We start from the raw sequence: 24,980 nt of genomic DNA, 5'->3' as shown, positions 1-24,980 counted from the left end.
TCACTTTGGAAAAACAGAAAAAGAACAGATCGGAAGACATACCAGATAATAGGATATACATATTCTTAGCTATGAAAAATATCTTGATATCTAGCCATGCTGTTCCCAAAGGAAACATTTCATAGCTTGGGGCTTTGGGTGAGGTCTTGTAAGGGATTATAGTTCCAGATGCCATCTTGAATCCCATGTGGACCACCAGGCTATTGTTCTGACAAGCTGATTTGGCAAATTTGGCTGACAGGTCCCCTTCTTCCCTCACTGCTCCTGGGCTTCCCTAGTCACCCCGCCCAGCCTTTCCAGCCCCACTCCCCTTGACCCTTCACCATCACACTCTGAGCTAAAAGTTCCAGACACTGAACTCCTTAACATTCTCAGAACATTCTATGTTTGTTTACATTTTAATGCATTTCTGGTGTGTTCCCTTTGTCTTCAAAGGTCTTCCTCCATTCTCACCTGGTGAACTTAGTCTCCACAATCCAGCTCCGAGGCTGCCCCTCGGAGGCCTCTAACACCCTTTCTCTCCCCTCCACACCCTTCGCGCAGAGGTTCCTGCTCCCTCTGACTCTGCCTTGTCCCCAGCTCACTGTGTTCCGGGGGTTGTTCAGTCTTCTGTCTCCCCTCAAGGCTCTGAGCTCTCCGAGGGCAGGGAATGGTGTGATGTTTGATAAATGTCCAATAATATCCCCTCCCCAACACTTAACTCAAATGCAGATTTTGCAAACTTCATCATTTGCAAAGACCCAAGTGTTGATCAGGATTATTAAGGTTGCTCTATCTTCCTTCTCTCATTTCATCTGATGCCATTTAGGCACCAGGGACCTGAATTCTACACCATCCCTATCCTGTGGTGTCTGTAATCATCACGTTTTCTCTGTCTCCTGTCATCTGGCTCCCAAGTGCACTTTCTTTTAGAGCAGAGCCCCTCAGATGTTTCACCCCGTCCCGTTCCTCTGCTTGTCGGCCCAGGGATCCTCTGGCCATGCCAGCTGGAGAACAGGTGTGTTTATGTCTATGTGTCTAGGTGTCCACTTTCCCTGAGCAGGTGCTCCCCTCATTTTCCTGAGAGGAACACCTCGTCTGACTAATGAAGCTGGCATTCCAGCACGTTCCATCCCCCAGTGGTGGCCTCCTGGCTCTGATTTGATGCCCCTCTCACAGATCTTCATTTCATGTCACTGTCCCCACTCTCCCCCTCTGCCCACCATCCCACACTCCTGGGGCAGCTCTCCTACCGAATTTCCCCATTTGTTTCTTTCAAAGCTCTTCAATTTCATATTCCTCTGGTGCTTGCTCTGGCACACCGCTCTCCCCTCAGGCTTCCCCTTTTTACAAGTTGTATCTGTGTGCCCTTAACTGTGGCCACCCTAGCACCCCTTGCCCTTGGCATCCTTCCCCCTTTACCACCCAATCCCTCAGGGGCACTTCTCCCTTCCATTCCCTGGTTGTCTGCCCCCTGCATTAGGAAGACTGTTCCCTCAAGTCCCATACACACTTATGGGTACCCCAGGGTCCGCACGCTGAGCTGAGCTACCTGGACACGTTAGTGTTTTTGGGCTTAGAGCAGACCTAGTTCTGCCTGGGAGGTTGCTTCTGGTGATGGGAAGGGTTCTAGTTCTTTTATAATAACTCATTGAGCTACTCACTGGTTCTGTGGGAGTTGCTTGGGGGAGGAACAAGGAGGATACAAGAATGGGAATATGAATTCAAGAGGCACAAAAGTTAAAGTTGAAATTAAGAGCCAAGGATGCCTGGGAAGTCCCATGCTCATGATAGTTCTTTTTTTTTTTATTTATTTATTTTTTTTTCTGAAGCTGGAAACAGGGAGAGACAGTCAGACAGACTCCCGCATGCACCCCACCGGGATCCACCCGGCACGCCCACCAGGGGCGGTGCTCTGCCCCCCAGGGGGCGATGCTCTGCCCATCCTGGGCGTCGCCATGTTGCGACCAGAGCCACTCTAGCGCCTGAGGCAGAGGCCACAGAGCCATGCCCAGCGCCCGGGCCATCTTTGCTCCAATGGAGCCTTGGCTGCGGGAGGGGAAGAGAGAGACAGTGAGGAAAGCGCGGCGGAGGGGTGGAGAAGCAAATGGGCGCTTCTCCTATGTGCCCTGGCCGGGAATAGAACCCTCATGATAGTTCTTGATCATACCTCTCTGCCTGCCCTGAGTAGCTCCACTTCCAGGCGATGTGGCCGTTGAGTGTACACGGGCCCCAGAGGGGTGCCGTGAGGTGCTGTGTGGTTTCTGGCGGTCCTGCGGGGTCTAGCAGGGTGGTCTCTGGCACTGCTATGAACCGCCTCAGAGCTGTGCCTCCGCTCTTCCTGATGGAGTGACGCACAGTCATGGCAGGCAATGTGTCCTGACAACCTCAGTCCAGTCTCTTGTAGGTAGAGCGCAGAGCGCATTGCTAGCAGCTATGGCTGATGCAATGCTGTGAGGACACTCCAGCTCCTGAAACCCTCCTAGGCACACCCAGGAGGGAGCTCGCCCACTGTAAGGAAGTAACTCAGCGCCAACCAGGCAGCTCCCTGACCTTTTCAGCCATTGGCTGTGAAGGACACGCTGTAACATCCTATAGGCTGAACCTGTGTATATAAGCTAGCTTACTTCCTGAATAAAGCGGATCTGCGTCACTGAACCTGGTCCCCGGAGTCAGGTCTCTGTCTCCGTCGTCCTCACCCCCGGTGGGCCTTGTCCACAGTCTCTGATACCTGCACTGTTTCTTGGAACACCATGATATGGACAGCAGCCATTAAATTCCGTTTTTAACTGCGCTTGTGTTTGGGAGCAGAAGTTAAAAACTGAAATAATGTATGTATTATTTCTTACAATGGCTTGTTGAACCCACAGCTATTTCAATAAAAACTTTAATTAAATTAAATAGAGGAAGGGAAAAATAAGTTGCTAGAAACATGTTGAACAAATTGAAGGATGTGGAATTTCTTAGAAAGTTTAACCATGTTATAAGAAAATAGGGTGACCCAATGGCTTGCCCACAGTATGCCAGACATTTTATTAAAAGTCATCAAAAACTGATCTGGCAGCAACTGATGAAAAGCCAAAAACAGGTCAAAATCTGTATTTTAGTGCAAACTATAGGGTGGGGGGGGGGGCAAAAGTAGGTTTTATAGTTGTTCACATAGAAAATAATACAATAACTAATAAATAATAATACAAAAATAAACTCAGTCCCTGGTCAGTTGGCTCAGTGGATAGAGAGTCACCCCAGCATGTGGATGTCCTGGGTTTGATCCCCAGTCAGGGGACACAGAAGAAGCAACCATCTGCTTCTCTTCCTCTTCCCATTCCCTCTCCCCCTTCTCTCCCTCTTCCCCTCCTGCAGCCATGGCTGGATTCGTTCAAGTATCAATCCCAAGTGCTGAGGATAGTTTGGTTGGTTCGAGCATCAGCCCCAGATGGGTATGCTGGGTGGATCCTGGTTGAGGAGTATGTGGAAGTCTCTCTCTCTATCTTCCCTCCTCTCACTTACAAAAAAAAAAGGAATAAACTCTGTTTCTCATACTCACAACTGTAAACCTATTTTTGCCCCATCCTATATAATATAAAGAAAAACAAATAGAAAGAGGAGGAATCTCAGCATGCAAAACTTCATGGGCGGCTGTGACAGTATAGGAGTCACTAGAGTGTAAAGGAAAAGCCACACCACAGCCGTGCGTTTCCCAGTAGAGCCTCTGGCAGACAGTGTCTCCTATGTGGTCCTCGCCAGAGTGCAGCCTCACCCGAGAGGCCTTTGCACGTGCCACTGCCTCTCAGTCCCACCCTCGGCACAGTCTTTCTCCCTCCGCCTCCCTTCCTAGTTCAAGATCTTGTGTGGCTGGTGGCTCCAAAGAGACAGATCCCGGGACTTGGACCTCCTTGTCCTAATGTGCTCACCAGAAAGCATGAGAGGACCACCCCATGGATGCTTCCTGCAGAGGCAGTTTTCTGGGCTCCCACGCCTTTGGTAGCAATGAGAAAGGGCGATCCACTGCAGGTTTTACAGACTCTCCTTTCCCAGCCAGGATCCCCCCCCACCCCCCACATCCTGAAACTAACCATGAGTTAATACCAGGGTTGATTCAGTCTTCAAATAAACCTATGACTATATGATATCTAGAACGACAGCAAGAAATCTGAGATGTTTTTGCATCTTTTCAAAAGCAGTTTTGAATTCACTCATGATTATTTTAGGAAATCTCTCTTCTTTGAAGTGTTTATTTTTTCCCAATTGGATGTTTTATGGAATTATAATTCCAGGATAATGACTTGCAAATTAAGTTTATTCAACTACTGAAAAGGGAGATTTAAATAGTAAATATCTCCCCAGGTCAGCATTCGTCATATTGTCTACATTGGAACATGAGTCCGTCCAGACACTGGCATGTATAGCAGACATCTTACTGTCACCATTCCCCTACCCATGCCACCTGCTGCTTCTCTAAGTTACCCTCGGATGCTCATGGGAAATGGGGATGTCTTGGTCCCATCCCCAAGCACAGAGGAGGAGCCAGAGCTGGAGACAGTGGTTGGGACAGCCAAGCAAGGTCACTACTGCTGGCTCTGACATCCAGTCACTGGTAACTTCCTGCACACTGCTGAGCTCACCCGCACACCCCAGTGAACAGTGAATGAGGAATGCTCTCGGGTTGCATACATGTCCCGCTGCGAAACCCAGCTTCTGTCTGGCTAACTCTCCTCAGCTTCCAGCCTATTATTTGGGGGGGGGGGTGTCCCAAATGTGTTTTGAAGGATGGCTTGGAAGCATAATTCCAGCCAGGTGAAACCCATTGCAGCAGTTCAGTTTAGAATGATAGGAAAAATCAAAATTAAGACTCCAATGTTCTCTTATGTGTGTGCACACCCACCCACTTCTCTCATCAGCTTGTGTATGACTGTTCTGGTCACGCGTTCTGTATATATTAACATCCTGGTATTTTGTTGCTCTTAAACTAATTGTGTGGGAAACTGGCCCAACTGGGGCCCTGGTCATGACGTGAAGAAAGAACACACTGTTGCGATGACTTGTTACTTTTGGTGAATGTCCCGGCTGGAATTTTGTGACTTTCCATGGCAAGGCATGACCACACTGCCATTTTTGGTTGCTTGAGGTTTTCACCTGGACAGCGTGATCTTTGGGAATCTTGACCCTTGTTTCGTTTTTACTTCCCTGTGGATATGCTGGGCCAAGTCTTCATGTATTCATCACCCTTGGAGATGAGGGTCTTCAGCTGCCCAGAATCCAGCTGGTGGTACAATAACCCTCATTGGGCTCACTAGGAATCCCCGGAGCAAGGCTACCTGATGCTACAAAGGAGAGAATGTCAATCTCCCACACCCTATAAAAAGAGAAACGCTTCCCTGAGTCATGTGTTGAGAGCCCATGAGGTGCCAGGTAAGAGAACCTTATGCAGTTTAATCCTTCCAGGATGCCCAAGATGGGGACAGTAAAGGTCGGAGAGATGGAAGCCAATTAGAACAAGCTGCGCATCGGGGAAGTGATAACGCTTGACATCAATCCTGCCAATGCCTGTGCTCTCTCCAGACAGGCTGCCCTTCACCACGAGTTAGCAGTCTCCGTCTCTGGCAGGTGAGAGTGGAGGATGACACCTGCATAGTGGAGGCAGGGCCTGTTGATTATGAAGGAAGGGGGTGTATTAGGTTTCTACTGCTGCTGTGACAAATTATTACAAACTTAGTGGTTTAAAGGGTCACCCATTTATTACCTTGGAGTCCTAGAGGTCAGACACCTGTACTGGGTCTCACGGAACTAAAATCAAGGTGCTGGCACGTGTTCCTTTATGGAAATTCTAGGGGAGAATCCATTTCCTTGCCTTTCCTACCTTCTAGAGCTGCATCTCTTGTACTCCTTGGTTCATGACCCTTTCCTCCATGATCAATGCCAGCATTTTCTTTTCTTTTGTTTTTAGGTGAAAGGAAGGGAGATAGTGCAATAGACTCCTGAATGCGATCTGACCAGGATCCACCCAGCAACCCCATTTAGAGCTAATGCTTGAATACTGGGCTATTTTTAGTGCTTGAGGCTGATGCACTCCAGTGGAGCTATCCTCAGTGTCAGAGGCCACACTCAAACCAATCAAGCCATTGGCTGCTGGAGGGGAAGAAGGAGAGAAGGGGGAGAGGGAGGGAGGGAGAAGCAGATGGTCATTTCTCCTGTGTGCCTTTACCAGGAATCAAACCTGACACGTGCATATGCCGGGCCAATGCTCTGTCCACTGAGCCACTGGCCAGGGCCAATGACAGCATTTTCAAATCTATCTCTAATTTCAACTTTTCTTCCTCCTTCTTTTACTTATAAGAATCCTTACAATTACATCAAACCTATCTGGGCAACCTCCCTGTCACCAGGTCTTGATTAGAAACTTTAATCCCACCTGCAGACTGAATTCCAATTTGCCATCTAACTTAAAAAATACAGAGAGTAAGACAGGGGCATCTTGGGGGGGGGTAGCATTATTCTGCCGTCCATAGATTCTGCCTCCTCGCCATTTAATTTGAAGCTGGCCAGTGACAGCACTCAGGTCTTTGTGTCCCCTTCTGGCATGTGTACTGATCCCTGGCTCCCACACTGCTAGGAACATTGTGCAAGTCTAGAAATACAGACTCTGCACCGTCCCAGGAGGCGAGGGTAGGAGATATGGCTCCTCAGGGACCCTACTTCACTGCCAGGATTCTGAGTTGATGCCCAGTAGTCCAGAGAGGGAGCCAGCAACCCCGAAGAGGACAGTGTCCAACCAGTGGTTTTAGAAATGGGAGGTTCGAGGACACACACAGATGCATTAATCCACCTGTCACAAAAATCTCATTCACACCTGGGGTCAAGACAAAGGGCAAGATGGCCCTTCTGCAAAGACCCACCTGGCTGACTTTTTATCCCCCCCTTTCCATGCTTAATTGAACCTGATTCCATAAGATAAGAAACCTTACTTGGAGAAGGTATTCAGGGCATTTATTATTCCATTTTATGAATTATCAGCGGGAAGTTGGTGAAGGCAGGTTTTGCCTCAGTAGAAAGGACTTTTGAACAACCAGAGCTACTTGGGGTTGAAGAGGCCGCCTGGTGAGGACCATGAGGTGGCAGCTCTGTGCCTCTGTTTGTGTCCAGGGAGGGGGCATGGTCCAGACAGAGTCCTGGACTCTGAAGTCACACGGGAGGGAAATACCACCTGGGAGACCCCTTCATGGTTCAGATGAGCTGCTGATCCCTTTATAGGTGCCCTTCTGTTGGACCCTAGGACCTCAATGGAGGAAAAAGTGTCAGCTCTACTGTATGGATCAGACAGCTGAGGGAGGCCCAGACCTACCCTTGGAGCCCGGGTGCTCTGGGCTCTCACTCGGGGCCCGCTCAGTTCCTGAGAGCATGAAGTTGACATTGCAGGTGGAAGCGGCAGCATATAATATCCCTTCATTTACTCCCCTTGGCATTTCTATCCTTCTCACTTTATACGTAAGGAGAAGGAAAGTTGCAGCGTTTAAATAACATGCCAAAGATCACAGAGCTGCCCAGAGGCGGACACAGAATTCAAAGACTCACAGAGGCTCCCAGTCCGGGGCTCTCAGTACCCCACCCCACTCATGGCACTGCTTCGGGAAGCCCGGAGGCCCCGAGCACCTTGGGGAACCAGGTGGTGGCCTTCAGAGTGGGGAGGACATGCCAGCTCCCAAATCCATCCCCGGTCTGACTGGAGCCATCCACCTGAGGAACCCAGGGGGATAACACACATTTGGAGGACTAAAAACTCTTCCTAGATGTCTCCAGAAGGAGAATGATTGTTTTGAAGGTCACGTTTTGGACATACTGTTCTCGATCAGACTCTCACTGAGTTGGAAGTAAATTGAAGAGTTCTGTGGGTCCTCCCAGCAGCGCTTCAGGGTGCAGGTTCCCTGGCACCTGCCTGGCACCCAGCCACGAGCCACAGCCTGCCTTGCACCTTGTCTCATGGGCTGAGAGGGAGGCCAGGCAGGTAAGGGCCTTGCTCTCAGGAAAAGTCAGGTGCAGTGATGCTGGAACATCTCTCACAACTGGGGACGGAAATGTCAAAGTGAGTAACCAAAAACAATAAATTAGAAAAACAAATGAATGCTCCTCCTACCCGTTTCTCTAAAATCAATTAATCAATAATTTAAATAAAAAAAATAACGAACATGGGTGATTATTCCAAGATGTTAAAATTTTGCCTCCAAAAGTACATTTTTAAAAATTACAAGCAGCTCACAAAAAGAAAAAAAACCCCACTATGGGCATTAAATGGGTAATTTAATAGAAGAGTGTTATTCTTTTTAATTATAACGGTTTTAATTTCCCCTTTGCCCCTATTATTTCTGCTAACAAGCTTGTTGACTGGGCTGGAACTGATTATGAAAGGCTGGGAACAGGTTTTACTGCCCAGAACAACATTTTTACACATTAGTGTTTTACGTTTTAGTTTCACAAATCAAATGCAATAGGGAGTCTCTTTAAAAAGTCAGGACACAATTCAGAATATTACCACAGGATGACATCATTTTAGCGTTGAAATACATTCATCTTTAGGGTGAAGTCTGGGTCTTAAGGATAACTAATTCTACACAAACTCTTATAGGTAGGAAGGAAAATGTTCTTTGCAATCTCTGAGGACTACAGGAAAATTAAGGGAATGACTCTGGATGGGATGAAAGACAGAGACTGGGTTAATGGAGGCTTCCCAATAGTCAGTCGATCGAAAGGCTGTGCTAAGTACTATGTGCCCACAGAGAATTCAGGTGGGAAGCGTGGAATGTTATGAAGAAAGCGGAAAATAGATTTGTACTCAAGGATCTCTTATTATTAAAAGGGAAGGTTGGAGAAATTATTATATAGAATACATATAAACACATGGGAACAAAACAAACATAAGTTATAAGTGAAGTTATAACTGCAGTCAAAACCCGACTTGCCTCATAACAGACTCCCCATAAATGCCTGTTGAATGAACAGATGAACAAAGAGACATAATCTGCATATAAACATTCGAATGTTTTTGGAGAGTGGACAGTGGGTACGGAGGGATTCCCGCATGTTCGTTCACAAGCTCAGCTCTGGAAGTGGTGGTGATTTCCCTCTGACAGCCATTTCCTAAAAATAAACTGCTCACAAAATTAGGGGATATTTCAAAATGAATACTCCAGTACTTTCAGCCTTTTGTATAGTGCATTTTCAGCAATAAAAGTTGTTTTGCATCTCATTTGCATAATTAAACAACTTATTTTGACTTGTTTGCTTTTCTGATGTTCTTGTTTTAATAAAAAAATAATACCAAATGCTTCTTTATTTCATCGCTTCATATTCATTTAAAAATATCCTCTAATTTTTGTGAGCAGTACAGGAAGTGTTCCAGGAGGAAGCTGTGGTGCCCGGGTCCTGGGCTCCTCATTCAAACAGCCAAGACCCCCGCAACTTTGAAAACTCGGAGCGGATTAGCATAATTATTTCTGTAACATATAAATTCTTATTTAGAACAGCAGAACATACTGCAGTGAGGAGTGAACTAAGCAGTTGTAAGGGACGAGGAATTAAAGAAAGTGAATGCCTTGTAAGGAGCTGGCAGCTCAATTTTTGCTCCTGGGTGGTTGACAGCCTTTGTGCCCAGAGCGGACTGTGACACTTTCCTCAACTACATGTGTGCACGTGTGGTGAGCCCAGCTCTGGTGTCTGTTACTAGGTGGGCAAGTGACTGTCCCTTCCCTGGCTGCTGTTCCTTTGTGTGCTGGCAGAATTCTCTTTCAAGATCACCAGCCAGTGGAGAGTGAGGTGTTCAGACTCTTAGGCATTTTCCCGATCTAACAGGCCCTCATTAGTACAGGTTGGCTACAACGGCCTGTGGGCCAAAGCTGGCTTGCCATATGTTTCTGTAAACTCGGTTTTATTGGAAACCAGTTGCTACATTCCCACTACAACTAACTGCAGGGTCAAGCAGTGTGGTGACCAGATGGTTCACAAAGCTTAAAATATGACTTTCTGGTTCTTTATAGAAAAATCTAGCGTAGTAGTGCTGGAAATCTTCCTCTGACCCAAATGCTACTGCCCTCACCCGTGAATATTGAATCAGTGGCATTCATCACCACCACCACCACCACCACCTCCGTCACTTTCTAGTAAGCATGGCTTCAGGCATTCTTCCTTGCTCCACCCTCACAACCTGAGTTTAACATCATAGTGTTTGTGGGTAAAAGGCCACGTGGTCACTCTGTCCCCTGTGTGCTCTGTTTCACGCTTTAGACAGAAAGATAGGAACTGAGGAAGGGATGAAGGGAGACTGCTCTAGCCATCTCAGGACAAAGGCACTCCTATGGGGAGGGACAGACAGCTGTCAGTTTTTGTGTCTGGTACAAACCCGATGGCTCCGACTCCATCAGTAAAAGAGGGAGAAAAAAATACCCTGCTCTTCTTGTTCAACCAACTCCTGAAATTGCACAGATCACTGTCTCTGAAGCAATAAGATTGGAAATTCACAGCACGAGTATGAATACTGAAACATGTGAATACTATTAACAAACGCCTTTAATAATTTAGGTTAAAGAATAAATCAGAATTATACATAATGGGTAGAGGGTTTCAGTTTTGGAAGCTGAGAAAGTTCTGGAGATGAATGGCTGATTACACAACATTGTGAATGTACTTAGTGCCACTGAATTGTACACTCAAGATGGTTAAAACCATAAATTTTATGTTATATATATTTTGCCACACTTTTAAAAAGTTAACATTTAGAGGAGGCTGGGTGAAGGGTATGGGGAACTCTATTATCTTCACAATTCTTCTGTAAATCTAACAGTATTTAAAAATTAAAAAGTTTAAAAAATGACACATACTCCATTTTGTATAATAGCACTTCTCAAAGTATCATCCTTGAGAGCCTTTCCTGGGTCTGTGATACCAGGTCTATTTTCATAACAACACTAAGGCGTTATCTGCTTTTTCTTTCTCACTTGCTCCTGAACCTAAAAACATGACAAGTCTGTCGACGTGGTGTCAGATTCCACATTGCGACCAATCTTGAAGAAGCGACCACTTTTCTAGTTTGGTGCACTGCCAAAGAAAAAGATTCACAATCATCTAAAGATGATTAAAGCAATCTTTCATTTTCCAACTATGTAGCTATGTGAGGTCAGATTTCCTCATACAGGACAGCCAGAACAACGTATGTCAGCAGATTGTATGCACAAGCAGGTATGAGAACCTGGCATCTTCTATTAAGCCAGGCACTAAAATATGCTTGCAAAATTGTAAAACAATGCCACTCTTCAAACTTTTTGGCTTAGGGAAACTCTTTTCTTTCCTCCCTCCCTTTCTTCTCTGTCTCTCTCTCTCTCTCTTTTTTTCTTAGTGAGAGGAGGGGTGGTAAGGTAGACTTCTACATGCACCCCACATGCACCCCATTTGGCAACCCTGTCCGGGGTCAATGCTAGAGTACTGAGCTATTTTTAGCATCTGAGGCTCATGCGTTCATACCAACCGAGTTATCCTCAGTGCCCAGGGCTAATGATTGAACCAATCAAGCCACTGGCTGCAAGAGGAGAAGAAGGAGAGAAGGGGGAGAGAGGGGAAGACAAGCAGATAATCATTTCTCCTGTGTGCCTTAATAGGAATTAAACCCTAGACATCCATATACTGGGCCAATGCTCTATCCACTAAGCCACCAGCCAGGGCTGGGGAACAGTTTTCAAAAACTGTTTTTATATAATGAGTTTATTACTGTTAGTTTAAAAAATTAATAATTTTCAAATTTTAGCATAAAATATGAATACTCTTAAAAAATTTGAATACTCAAAAATAATATTTTTGAATATTTATGGTATTCAATATTTTGAATATTGAATAAATAGTAAATACAACTCATATAAACAAAGGTTCTTTGTAGTCTTCCATCACTTTTAAGCTTGTAAAGGGGTCCCAAGACCAAAATGTTTTGGCACCACTGACCAAGGAAATAACAAAAATAAAAAACACACATTAAATTTATGAGATGTAGTAGTCAAAGCCATAAATACTCTTCTTTCTTTCTTTTTTTTTTTTCTGAGGTTGGAAAGGGGGAGGCAGTCAGACAGACTCCTGCATGCGCCCGACCAGGATCCACCCGGCATGCTCACCAGGGGGCGATGCTCTGCCCATCTGGGGCGTTGCTCTATTGCAACCAGAGCCATTCTAGCGCCTGAGGCAGAGGCCATGGAGCCATCCCCAGCACCCGGGCCATCTTTGCTCCAATGGAGCCTCGGCTGTGGGAGGGGAAGAGAGTGACAGAGAGAAAGGAGAGGGGGAGGGGTGGAGAAGCAGATGGGCGCTTCTCCTGTGTGTCCTGGCCAGGAATCAAACCCGGGACTCCTGCACGCCAGGCTGACGCTCTACCACTGAGCCAACTGGCCAGGGCATACTCTTATTTCTTAAAAAAATGGAAATCAAGGTGTGAATTTTAAAAGTTTATAAAGTCAAAAAAGAAAAAAATAACACTTGCATTATAAACTGAGATCTGGTTCTCCAAAAAAAAATTTTTTTAATAAGCAACTTTAGTAAAGAAAAAAGCAATAGTTCAAATAAATAATATTATAATTAAAAAATAATACATCAAAGTACTTTTAAATTATAAGTGTGGCCCTGGCTGGTTGGCTCAGTGGTAGAGCATCGGCCTGGCGTGTGGAGATCTCGGGTTTGATTCCTGGTCTGGATATATATGAAAAGTGACCATCTGCTTGTTCACTCCTCCCCACCTCTATCTTTCTCTCTCTCTTTCCCTCCCACAGCCTTGGCTCAAATGGTTGGAGCAAAGTTGGCCCCAGGAGCTGAGGCCTCACCTCAGGCGCTAAAATAGCTTGGTTGCCAAGCAACAAAGCAGTGGCCTCAGACCAGTAGAGCATCACCCGGTAGGGGGCTTGCTGGGTGAGTTCCAGTTGGGGCACATTTGAATCTCTTCATGTAAAAAGACACAGTAAAAGAATTACCAGATTGATTTAAGATGAACAAGAAACTGTGATAGAGTAGAAGCTTTAGAAGAAATTTTAAAGTTACAAAAAATAATTTCTTCCTCAAAGATCCTAGGGCCAGATTTTTTTTACTGGTGAGTTGCTGCTAATATCTAAAGAAACAGGCAATGGTATAACCCTCTCCAGGACATATAAAAATTGGAACGCTAATCTAATCTAAGCTTCAGAGAGGTAGCACAAAATGAAAGCAATTGGCCTGTCTCACTTATGAATTCCAGATTTTTAAAAATTTAAGTAAGTTACTGGCAAACTGAATTCAACAGAACTTTAAAAATAAAAAAGTCACTGAGCAGACCTGACTAGGTGGTGGTGCAGTGGATAGAGTGCTGACCTGGGATGCTGAGGTCCCAGGTTCGAAAATCTGAGGTCACTGGCCTGAATCCAGGCTTACCAGCTTGAGCGTGGGGTTGCTGGCTTGAGCATGGGATCTTTGAAATGATCCCATGGTCTCTGGCTTGAGCAAGAAGTCATTGGCTAGGTTTGAGCCCTACCCTACCCCCCAGTCAAGGCACGTATGAGAAGCAATCCATGAACAACTAAGGTGCCGCAACTATGAGTTGATGCTTCTCATCTCTCTCCCTTCCTCCCCACTCTTTGCACACCCTCTCTTTCTCAAAAAAAAAAAAAAAAAAAAAAAAAAATCACTGTGCAAGATGAAACAGGTTGTATTCCAGGAATGTAAGGATGATTTAATGTAGGAAATTTTTAGGAAAAAATAATTTAAATAGATGCCAAAATGGCATTTAAAAGTCATTCTGATAAAAACATTTACAGAATTAGAAACAGACTGTCTCAGTCTTACAATAAGCACATAATCATACAGTTATTTAAAATATGCATCAAGTATACACCTATCTTTCTTGATAGTGAACATTAAGGTTAAAAATTAAAGTCAAAGTTAAAAGTATAGACATCTGCTATCACTTACTAACTTATGCTCTAGAAGTTTTGGCAAAATTTTGATAATATAGCATGGAAAAGAAATCAGAGGTATAACTATTGGAAAGAAGATGTCAATGTTATCATTAGTTCTATACGATAGTAGACAATCATGGGAATCAATGGAGAATGCTTAGAATTAACATTCCAACAGAGTGACCAGCTGAATATAAGAAATCTAAAACTGGTGTTCTATGTACTAATAACAATTGTGAAGATTAGCTAGAAGTGGGTTTCATTCTCCATCATTATCATCACCATCATCACCATACTCCAACCAATACAACTAAATATCTAAGCTATTTAAATAAGGGGAAATGCAAGCTGTGTTCTTAGGCTGTATGTATGAAAAATGTCCATTACTCCTAAGTTGATTTACAGGTGTTAACACATCTGTGGTATGATGCAGGCTCCAATTCAACTGTCGCCCTCTTTGAGAGACCTTTTCTAATCACGTAGCTGAAATAGCACCCTGCTCTTTCTTTCCCCTGGTTTTCTTTTCTTTTCTTTTTATTCAGTGAGAGGAGGGGAGGCAGAGATAGACTCCCACATGTGCCCCAACTGGGATCCACAGGGCAAGCCCACTAGGGGGCGATTCTCTGCCCATCTGGGGTGTTGCTCTGTTGCTCAGCAACTGAGCTCTTCTTAGCGCCTCAGGCAGAGGCTATGGAGCCATCGTCAGTGCCCAGGGCCAACTCGCTCCAACTGAGCCATGGTTGTGGGAGAAGAAAGAGAGAAAGAGAAAGAGAGAGAGAGAAAGAGAGAGTGAGAGAAGCGAGAGGGGGAGGGGTGGAGAAGCAGATGAGCACTTCTCCTGTGTGCCCTGACTGGGAATCGAACCTGGGACATCCACATGCCGGGCCAATGCTCTACCACTGAGCCAACTGGTCAGGGTCTTCCTTTCTTTATAGCATGTATCACATTCAAATGATCTTTTTGTTTCCTTGCCTCCAATCTTCTCCACTAGAATATAAGTGTATAAGGTTGGGGATGTGCCTCCTTCTTGCAGTTTTCCCAGCACCTAAAACAGCCTGGCACATGGCAAATGCTCAATGCTCATTTACTAAGTGGATTTAACACCATTTATCACATAAACATGTTCTTGAATGTGTTCTAAAATTCACTGGGAATATATACATGCTAGATTATCTAAAATGTTATTTAAAAGAAGCAAAACAGGAGACTTGCCACGACAAATATTAACACTCCTTGCAAAGCTGCAACAGTAAAAACACAGTGTGGAAAATGGTGACAGATAAATGAAGAAGAATAAACAGCCACGAAACAGACCAAGGACAGAGATAAGGATAGGTACCCTTCTCAGCTTTCTAATGTTAGATAAATGAATTATTCAACAAAGTGGGTTGGGAAATCAGCTAAATAGTAGGGAAAAATCTATATTCTCTCATTTTATACTATATTCCAAATTAAATGTAAAAATGTTCAATGCCTCCCCCAAATAAGCCAGGTACAAAAGAGTAGAGGCTGCTCTTATTCCATTTATATAAGGTTTTTGGAAAAAGAAAAACAAGCAAAATGAATCTATGGTCAAAGCCATAAATACTCTTATTTCTTTAAAAATAAAAATCAAAGTGAAAATTTTAAGGCAAAAATGTTTTAGTTCTTCTCAGGGGTGTGGGGGTTAGTGACTGGGGGGATACTGGGGGGCTCCTGGAATGTCAGTGGGGTTCTCTGTCTTGATTGGAGTACTCGTTATGTGAGTGTGCTCATTTTGTAAAAATTCATTAAAGCTGTGTAGTTTTTTTTTTTTTCCAAGTGAGAGGAGAGGAGATAGAAAGACAGACTCCCACATGTGCCTCACAGAACAGAAGATATAGCAGGAAAAGTTGAATAAAGAGAACACTTGTGATGAGAAAAAGACCATCCCAACCACTGTAAACTTGAAAAATGTGAATGTTATGGAATGTGAATTATATCTCAAAAAAAAAAAAAAGAAAAAGAAAAAAAAAGCAACCCAGGTGATGCTACATCCCAAGTGATGTTTAAGTTCTACAGCCAGAATCTCCTACTCGTGTCCTCTGGAGCCTCCTGCACTACAGCCTCCTCTTCTGTTCTCCCTCTTCCTTCTTTGCCTACATGGCATCATGTATTATTGCCACTAACTCTGAACTTCTCAAGCACCCCACTGGTTGCTGGGCAGAGGAAGTTTAACTTTCTGAATCACCCTCCCATTGACTCTGGGTTCTTCCCTTCTCTGTTTCCTCCTCATCTTTTTTAGGGGGAGATGAACTTTCAATTCCATAAAGCTTTGACAACTGACAAGCTCTCTGAGACAAGAAGAAAAGGAATGAATATTTGTCAATTGCTAATAAACACCAAAGGGCTCTGCTGGGTTCTGAATATTTGTTATTCTATTGCTGCTCCCGAATACGTCTAAGGTCAGGATTCTCATTCCACACGCTAGATGGAGACACTGAGCAGTTTCCGTTCACATGTCCAGTGGATAGTCACCATAGGTATCAATTTTATGTTCAGAGGGCACAACTTTAAAAATCCTTTTCACTGAATAAGACTAATTCAAGCCAAGGAAAACTTACTTAAACGACACAAAGCTTATCAAAAGCAGTATTGTTTGCTGGTGCATATGAACACAATCACATGTCAAACAATCCTCTGAAGAACACGTCCCATCTAGAAGACAGGATGTTTATGGAGATGCGAGCTCCTAAATAGGACAAAAGGAAGGAGAATACACACAGACTACTTTCTGCAACTAAAAATAACACACACACACACGCCATTCTTGGGGAACCTAGGCTTATTGCCACTTTGATAGCTCCTAGGTTTGCCAGAGCAAATGTAACAGCTTTCCACTTTAACTGGGTTTGTCTCAGGGTTCCGTCTGCCATCTTGTCCTCCTCTCCCAACCCCCCAATAATAGACAGTGAGCTGGTTTTGGTTGCCTTTGGGCAGAAAAGGAAGAGCTGCAGAACCTGGAGCTCTTCAAACTGCTGCAGCTGTGGACTGCTGCATGGCTGGTGGTCTGTCAGATGGACCTGGTTCTGAGGACTGCCCCAGGGCAGCATTTCTTGGTACACTGTCACGCTTGGAAGAAGACCACCTGGGTTCCAATCCCAGCTCCACCTCGTCCTGGCCACGTGACTTAGACAAGTTACATAATCTCCGTGCCTGTTTCCTGATCTGTTACAGTTGTGGAGATGGGAACAACTCCTATTCCCCAGGGCAGGGGTCCCCAAACTTTTTACACAGAGGGCCAGTTCACTGTCCCTCAGACTGTTGGAGGGCCTGACTATAAAAAAAACTATGAACAAATCCCTATGCACACTGCACATATCTTATTTTAAAGTAAAAAAACAAAACAGGAACAAATACAATATTTAAAATAAAGAACAAGTAAATTTAAATCAACAAACTGACCAGTATTTCAATGGGAACTATGCTCCTCTCACTGACCACCAATGAAAGAGGTGCCCCTTCCAGAAGTGCAGCGGGGGCCGGATAAATGGCCTCAGGGGGCCGCATGCAGCCCGTGGGCTGTAGTTTGGGGACCCCTGCCCCAGGGCTTTTGAGAGTGTTCAATGATCCAGTATGTGGAAAGCACTAAGAATAGTGCCTGGCACCAGTCTGTGCTATTTTAAGTTTCTGTTAAATAAATAATTCAAAAAATAAAAACAAATACGGTTCATCAAAAGACTGAGAAATTGTTTTCCTCACTGTTATTTTGTTAACAGATTTATACATGCTCACTTGGATTAGATTTAATTTGTCAGGCCACAATAGTTTTGCATTAAAATGCAATCAGCCAGAAACTCAGAAATTCGACAAAGATTTCCCTTTGCAGGGAAATGGGCTATATGGGCTCTTGTTATTGATGATATTGTTCCAAATGATTGCTGAGCGACTCTGCAGCTGTTCAGAACACACACACACACACACACACACACACACACACACACGCGCGCGCACGCACACGCACAATGCTGCCCAGGCAGATGGGGTAGAAAGAAGGGAAAATGGCTTTCCTTTAGATCCCCAGGGAGTGAAGTTGCAGACAGGACCACAAATGCCCTGGCCACCTCAAACTCTGCAACAGAACAGACCAGCGGCAGACCTCCGGGCTTTTCAACGAGCCTCCGCTGGCTCAGAGAGACAATTTGGCCCATTATCGAATTCATAATCAGTTTCTCTTGGAAAGAGGAAAGGATGGCTTACTTACATAATTATTAAGCATATACTTGCAATTAGGACTTTTAAAATCTTTCTCCACCCAAGCTGCTCATTTCAAGGGGAAAGTGGTGCTTTGACATTCCCAGTGACATCTTCTACATGTTGGAGGACCTGTGGACACTGGTGTAACCAGTATCATCTTGCGAGCCTGTAGGGAATACACCGCCTGGGGTGACAGGCAGCTTGCTCTGGAGAAGGACCAAGCTCACCCAGGTAGTTGTTGCTCTTGTGCATCTCAGTGATGTTGATCTTTGTGGCTCCTTGGGGGATCTCGACGACGCGGTGGTAGCCCAGGCTGGTGAGGCTGTGCTTAAACACGCCTGACACGACCTGACAGCCCGTGTTGTCACCGCCGCACACCCCGCATTTGTCCACCACCTTGTCAGAGCCTAGGTAGTCATCACAGCCAATGTTCTGCAAAGAGGTGGAAAACAGAAGACTCATGTAGCATTTGTTAGGGCCACTGGGGGAGAGGGAGAGAAAAGGCTGAAGGTAAGGGGACTCGAACTGACCCCTCCCACCCTGTTTGGTTCCTGCAGATGAGCAGATTTATGCCTCTTTTCACTCAACAATATTCACGGAGCACCCAGTGGAGGGATTCACATAATTTAACAGCTGGTTCTCTGCCCTGATAACTGTTTTAAGTATAAAAAAGATATACCAAAAGGTAGTTTACTATTTCATGCATTTAATACTTAAATAAGAATAAAAGTGGTACACAAAACTAGATTGTTAGAAGAAAGAGTTTTAAAATATTAAATAATATCTGACAAAAACTAATACAAGTTGTCACCCTTGGTTGTTTGCTACTTTTTCTCTTTATGTTATACATTTGTTTACTGAAGTAACAGCGTTAGAGAATTAAAATGTAGTATTTCATCCAAGGCACAATGAGTTTTATGAAATAAATAAATGGTACAAGCATAGTTCCATCAAAATTTTTTCACCTGTGGATGGAATGAACATTATTATGGGCACTTAGAACACGCTGTTGCGCAGAAGAACGTTAAAAAAGAATAAGGAATGTCAATGTGTGATTTCCACATTGGGCAGCTGCCCAGGAACCCACCTTAGAGAGAATCCTGATTACAAGTGCCATTTAACAACCGTTTGCCAAATTCAACAAAAAATTAGGTATCGGTTCTGCCAAACTGGTGTGAACCGGCTGGATCCCAGCACTGGGAGCACCTATTCTGGACAAGGATCTTTTCTTCTAGGTGTGTGTGAAGCACGCATCCAGTGGCTGAGTGGGGACAGGCAACAAACAAGACAAGTCAACCAAACAGAGCATTTGGTGGCGGTTAACAACCAGGGGAAAATAATGTGCGGAAAAAGGGCAGGGAGTGTGAGGATATGAACACTTATCACACTGGTTGCACAATGAAGCTGTCCTGAAAATCCAACCTCCTAGAGAGGACTCCGAGAGGGCAGAGGCCGGACTGTGCTGGGATTTTATACAAAGAAGTTCTTTGGGTGCCACACCTCAAACTGGGGTCTGTCTCCAAGTCTTCCGTTCCCCTCCAAAAGTTGTGTTGGCAGGCCCAGTTTCTTAGGAAATGAAATCAAGCTGGTTGAGACCTGGGCACCCCCACAGGTCCTTGTTGCTCCGGGGAGCTCAGTGGCAGGACTTCCGCATGGCCAGCCCAGAGCACTTCCCTGGACAGAGGGGAGGGAAGTTGGGCCAGGAACATGGGCAGACTAGACGTCGCACGTCTATACAGGCGTGTACAAAGACAGCTCAGGCAGTCTCAGCAGTGTTTAAGGAGCTCTGCCCTCCTGCTGTCTCCTCCCTAAGAGAATCCCCAGTTTCTCATCCCAAGATCATTTCTCTTTATCTCCTCTCCCTCCACTCATGTTTCTGTTGGGGAAATTTTATTTTGCATAAAAAGTTGAACTTTGGATTGGAATAAAACGACCTTCATGGACTTCTCTCCCACTGCTGGGGCTGAGGCCACAGAGCTCCTGATCATGCCCCTGGACCCAAGATAGGGACACACAGTCTGAGCCAAGAATTTAGTCACATCTCCTCCGGCTGACGGAGTGGGTGGATTGTAGTCTAGACAATGAAATGCCAGACAACAGAATTATTTCACAGAGGTTGGGTGTAGGGAATTGTACTAGAAGTCAGGATTGAGTTCTGAAAGTCAAGACCACACATTTGCTGAACATAGGCTTGTGCTGGCTTTCGAATTCTAACCACCTGATCTCATGTCAGGGGGCAAGGTGGCCAGCAAACCATGCAATGTCCACTTCTGACTCTGTTATACAACCCTGGGCATGTGCACGTGGGTTCTATGGATCAAATTGTGCAAGCAGAAGTTCAAGTTGGAAGGTCCTCATTCTTTCCCCTCCAACTGCATGTTTGATTGACAACTTTCTGCAGGCATTATGGGTCTGCATTATTACTTCCATATTTCTGAGGGCATGAGTCCATCAGTAACAACTGGTCTCCCTTCAACAAAGAGCTTCTCTGCAAAGGATTATTTCTGACAGTAATAGAACATCATCTCAATATGTTTATCCGCATCCAATTAGCTTCCCACAATGCCACATTTGCTCAAATATTGCTTGTCCCGCCCCATGCATATTCTAGTGGGGCAAGCTATCTCTACCTTCCTAACTCCTTGCTTTGAAATGAAAAGATGCCACAACCAACAGAGATTTTAGAAGGAGATCCCATGTTGCCAAAGCAAGAGCCTAAACAGAACCAAGGAGCTGCTTCTGATGGTTGCTGATGGGGAAGTGGTCACTCCCTTCTTCCCGGTCTAGCAACATCCCTCGCTCCCACCATCCCCACCTGAGGCCATCCCTGCTCCCCCCTGGACTCAACTGCCCCAGACTGAGCTCAATCTTATGGGGTGCCCCGGGTAAAGGGAACAATGTGCATAAAGAACAAGGTAAGAATGGCCACTTAGGAAGTAAGAAGGAGGAAAGCACATTCACATACCAACGTGCTCAAGTGTCTGGTCGCTGGGAAGGATGACACAAGCCTGCAGCATTTGGCTGAAATTTGTCATGAATCTTGTTTGCCAGGGTGATGCATCAGAATTTTGCCCAATGGGACCTGCAGTTACTGGATGTGTATAGAGGGGGAGGTTGTGCTCAGATTTATCCCTCAGATAATAACTTAAGCTATAGTGCAGGTGTGCCCTCAAGTGGGCAGAATAGGCAGCCTAGTGGGTGTCTCTTGTGATCCATCCTCAGCCCCCAGCCCCGTTCGAATGGGATGACCATAAAGAAATGGCACAGGCACTAAGTGCTTCATATAGCCACAGATGCAGACAAAAACATCATTTTATCTTGTGAATCAGACATTCTATTAAAATGCTCCTCACAGTGTGATGGATGCCCACCCTCCCACTAGAATTCCTGCACAGTACGGCCACTCCTCCCAAGGAGAGGGAAGGTTGTTCTTCTGCCCGGCAGATGGCCAACAACCTGGAGGTCCAATAGGCCATACAGTGGAGTGCATGCCCACCTAAAAACTAAAGGGGTGACATCCTATCTCATCAGGGATGGGCTCTGGACTCTAAAAGCACAGGGTTCACTCCTCAGGAGAGAAATCAGAATAAAAGGTGTGTGAACCTTCCTAGAGGTGACCAGATCTGACAGAGCACCCTTCCAGTGCTCTAGGGGTTCCCAGGGGTCTCTGAGACACTAGCTTGCTGTGGAGCTGTCATATGCCCCACACGTACCTCACAAAGCAGGAGGGACAACCCTACAACAAGCACTGGGCAGGTGACATGCACTCTAGGTCTTTATTTTCAGGCAGTTGCGTACCTGACAACTGTCCCTTCTCCAGCATGGGGCTCTCGTGAGGATCAGATGATACAACAAGGGAACATTTAGATCGGGTGTCCAGGTATAGGATGGCTAAAGACGGGACCTGTGGGCCCGGACCTGAGTGACAAGAAGGACCAGCCCTGGAGGATCTAGACATGCAAACCTGTGTTTTCATCACTGGTGTTGTTGAGTGACTACACCAGGCAGGTGGGCTAGGAAATCCCAGGTTGAATCAGACTCAGGTTCTGCCTCTGGGAACTTGAGTCTAACTGGGGGGATGAGACATGTACGTGGATTTATTAGGCAGGAGGAATCTTTGCATTCTCTGTGTCAAGCTGGGCCAGGGTCAACTCTCTGTTAGAAGGTTGTTAATGAACAATGGGGTACTTAAAGTCTAGAGGGTGTTGCAACATCCCAGCCTGAACCAGGGAACTGCTGATGGAGTGGAGAGGATTTGAGAGACACTTAGGAAGCAAAATGGACAGGCCCTTTGTGACCAATGCACTGGCGAAGGAGTCCGGCCCCTCCTCAGCCTCACCACAGTCACACTCACACGTCCTCTGAACATGCATTTTTCTCATTAATCTTAAAAGCAATCTGTGATATTTCTAAACATTGTAGGAAAGTAGGACTTAGGAAAGAAGTTCTGTAACGGGCCCAAGGCCCTGCTATTAATAATAAGAGCTGGTGCTGGGATTTGAATAGAATCCCATGCTTTTAACCATTATGCAAAAATCTACTCCCTCCACTCCCCAGCCCCCAAGGGCTCAGAGGCCAAACTGAGGGTTCCAGCTTTGTTGAAAGAGCTATGGCAGTAGTGACCTGAGTGCCAAGGAAGAAGTTCAAGCACTGTTGCCCCAGGCCCCAGGAGGGCTTGGCCAGGACTGACCCCTGGCACTCTCCTGTCCCAGCGTGATGGGGTGCCGACCCCGCATACACCTCTCCCACAGGGGCTGTTTGAACCCTATCCTTTACACACAGTGAGTGATCACACATTGTTAGCTCGTCACCTTATTACATTAATTTTTACTGTTGTAACTTTTTACTTTGAAATAGGTTAAGACTCACATAAAGTTGCAAAATGGTGCAGCGTTCCTGGGACTCCGTACCAAGCCTCCCCCAAAGATAACACCTCACGGTGGCCCAGCCCACCACCAAAACCACACACATGCACCGTTGCTATCAGCACGATACATCAACTTGAGAGTAAATCTTCCTTTAGTTTTATCACATTTTCTTGGTATGCAGTTGTATAAAATTCTACCATGTGTCTAGATTCCTGTATCTATCATGATACTTTATGGCATGTAAATTGATGTATGGAGCAGATGTCAGTTAGCTGGAGAAGCAGTTGGCATGATGGGAAGCATGTCAGGTGGAAACTCAGGAGACCTGGGCTGCAGCCCTGGCTCGGTCCCTGTCAGGCTGTGTGATGTCGGTGGGTCACTTCTCTGTGGGGTTGGCACCGAAAACATTTCTACCACATGCAGATGTCTGAGGGGACAGTGGCCAGAAAAGAATCTGGCCTGAACTCCGGTTTGGATCTCAGGAGATGGGTCAGTGGTTTCAGATGAGGGTGACTTCACAGTGCAGGCCTTTTTCCAACTCTCTCAGAGTGCCACCAGCATCTGCAGGACCCTGGGCATGAGTTGGCTCTACTACTTGGTAACGCCGAACCTTCGGATTCATCTTCTAGGTGTTCTGAGCCCCGTTCCCTTATCTGCAGCTGGGGCTGCACAGTGTCCCCTGCAGAGCACTGTTGGGAGGATCGGGTGAGGTCAGCATGGAAGGCAGTTGGCAGAATGCTCTTAATAGGGGGCTTCTCAGAAAACACTCCTTTTATTTGATCATGGTCTTCATGTATCAGTTTAATCTGGACTCTGTCTACTTTCAAGTAAATCCCAACATCATGCAACCACATGGAATATATATATATTGTTTTCTTTTTGTTTTGTTCTATTTTGCAAGAAAGAGAGAGAGACAGACAGGGTCTGACAGACAGAGAGGGAGAGAGATGAGAAGCATCAACTTGTAGTTGTGGCACTTTACTTTTTCATTGATTGCCTTCTCAAACGTGCCTTGACCAAGATACTCCAGCCAAGCCAGTGATCCCTTGCTTAAGCCAGTGGCCTTGGGGTTTTGAACCTGGGTCCTCAGCATCCCAGGTTGATGCTCTATCTACTGCACCACAGCATCTATAACACTTTCTGTGTTATAGAAATAATCCCTTCTTCATTTAGAGATGTGTAGAAAAGTCTGAAGAGTTGAGGTTCTTCCCAAGGGTTGAACGCCACACACAGCCCTTCACTCCGCCTGCTCTAGCGGCACATGGTGAGAAAGGCAGATGAACACCGGCTCCCCATTTGCCCCTGTTGATTTACTTATTTTTCTCACCTCAAGCTGCAGTTTGAAAGAGGTATGTCTTGCTGTTGCAAAGGCAACTGAACAACTATTAGATATCCTCAGCATTCTTCCGGAGACTTCTTCAACAGGCTGGAGGAAAATTTTGCACGTTGCCAGCCATCACAGAAGACATTGCTCAAGAACCACCCCGAGTGTGCCAAAATTACCTTAAGTGAAACTCCCTGGGGGAAATGAAGAGTCTAGAGGACATATTGCTGGCGACTCCCACTGGGAGGACCCTCTGTGCACCAGGGTGGGCAGGCCAGTGCCAGGATGCAGAGAGGGGGCCTCCCAATTCTCTAACTGGAAGCAGATGTCTCTGCATGTGCGCAGTAGACACAGCCTTGGCGGGCCGGCCAGAAGACATGGATAGGTAAACCGACACACCTCCATCACCATGTTGTCACAGCAGTACTTGTGTGTTGGGGGGGTATTATTGAAACCATTAGTAGCCAGCAGAAAATTTACAGTGAGCTAATTTGTGGACGTATGTATGGATGCCAAAACTTTCATTCATGACATCTGTTGAAAGAAATCCTTTGCATATGATAAATATCTCCTGGTTATTACTGTTGGGAATGGTAGATCAATGCCATTTTCCTGGAAAGCAGTTTAGCAATATATACTGTTCTA

At 45.5% G+C, this 24,980-nt stretch overlaps 1 protein-coding gene across 2 annotated transcripts in view; it reads right to left on the bottom strand.

Annotated features, from left to right (window-relative positions):
- Positions 1–24,980, bottom strand: part of THSD4 (thrombospondin type 1 domain containing 4) — a 692,972-nt gene that overhangs the window by 90,996 nt on the left and 576,996 nt on the right. For both annotated transcript variants that reach the window (XM_066277962.1, XM_066277963.1), the window contains one exon: positions 18,371–18,575. In XM_066277962.1, the coding sequence (XP_066134059.1) occupies positions 18,371–18,575 (205 nt within the window). The remainder of the gene's footprint in view (positions 1–18,370; positions 18,576–24,980) is intronic.

The sequence above is a fragment of the Saccopteryx bilineata genome, chromosome 4, assembly GCF_036850765.1.
Source record: "Saccopteryx bilineata isolate mSacBil1 chromosome 4, mSacBil1_pri_phased_curated, whole genome shotgun sequence".
Lineage (NCBI taxonomy): Eukaryota > Metazoa > Chordata > Mammalia > Chiroptera > Emballonuridae > Saccopteryx > Saccopteryx bilineata.
The sequence above is the reverse complement of the archived record's forward strand: the minus strand, read 5'-3'. Positions and strand labels throughout refer to the sequence as shown.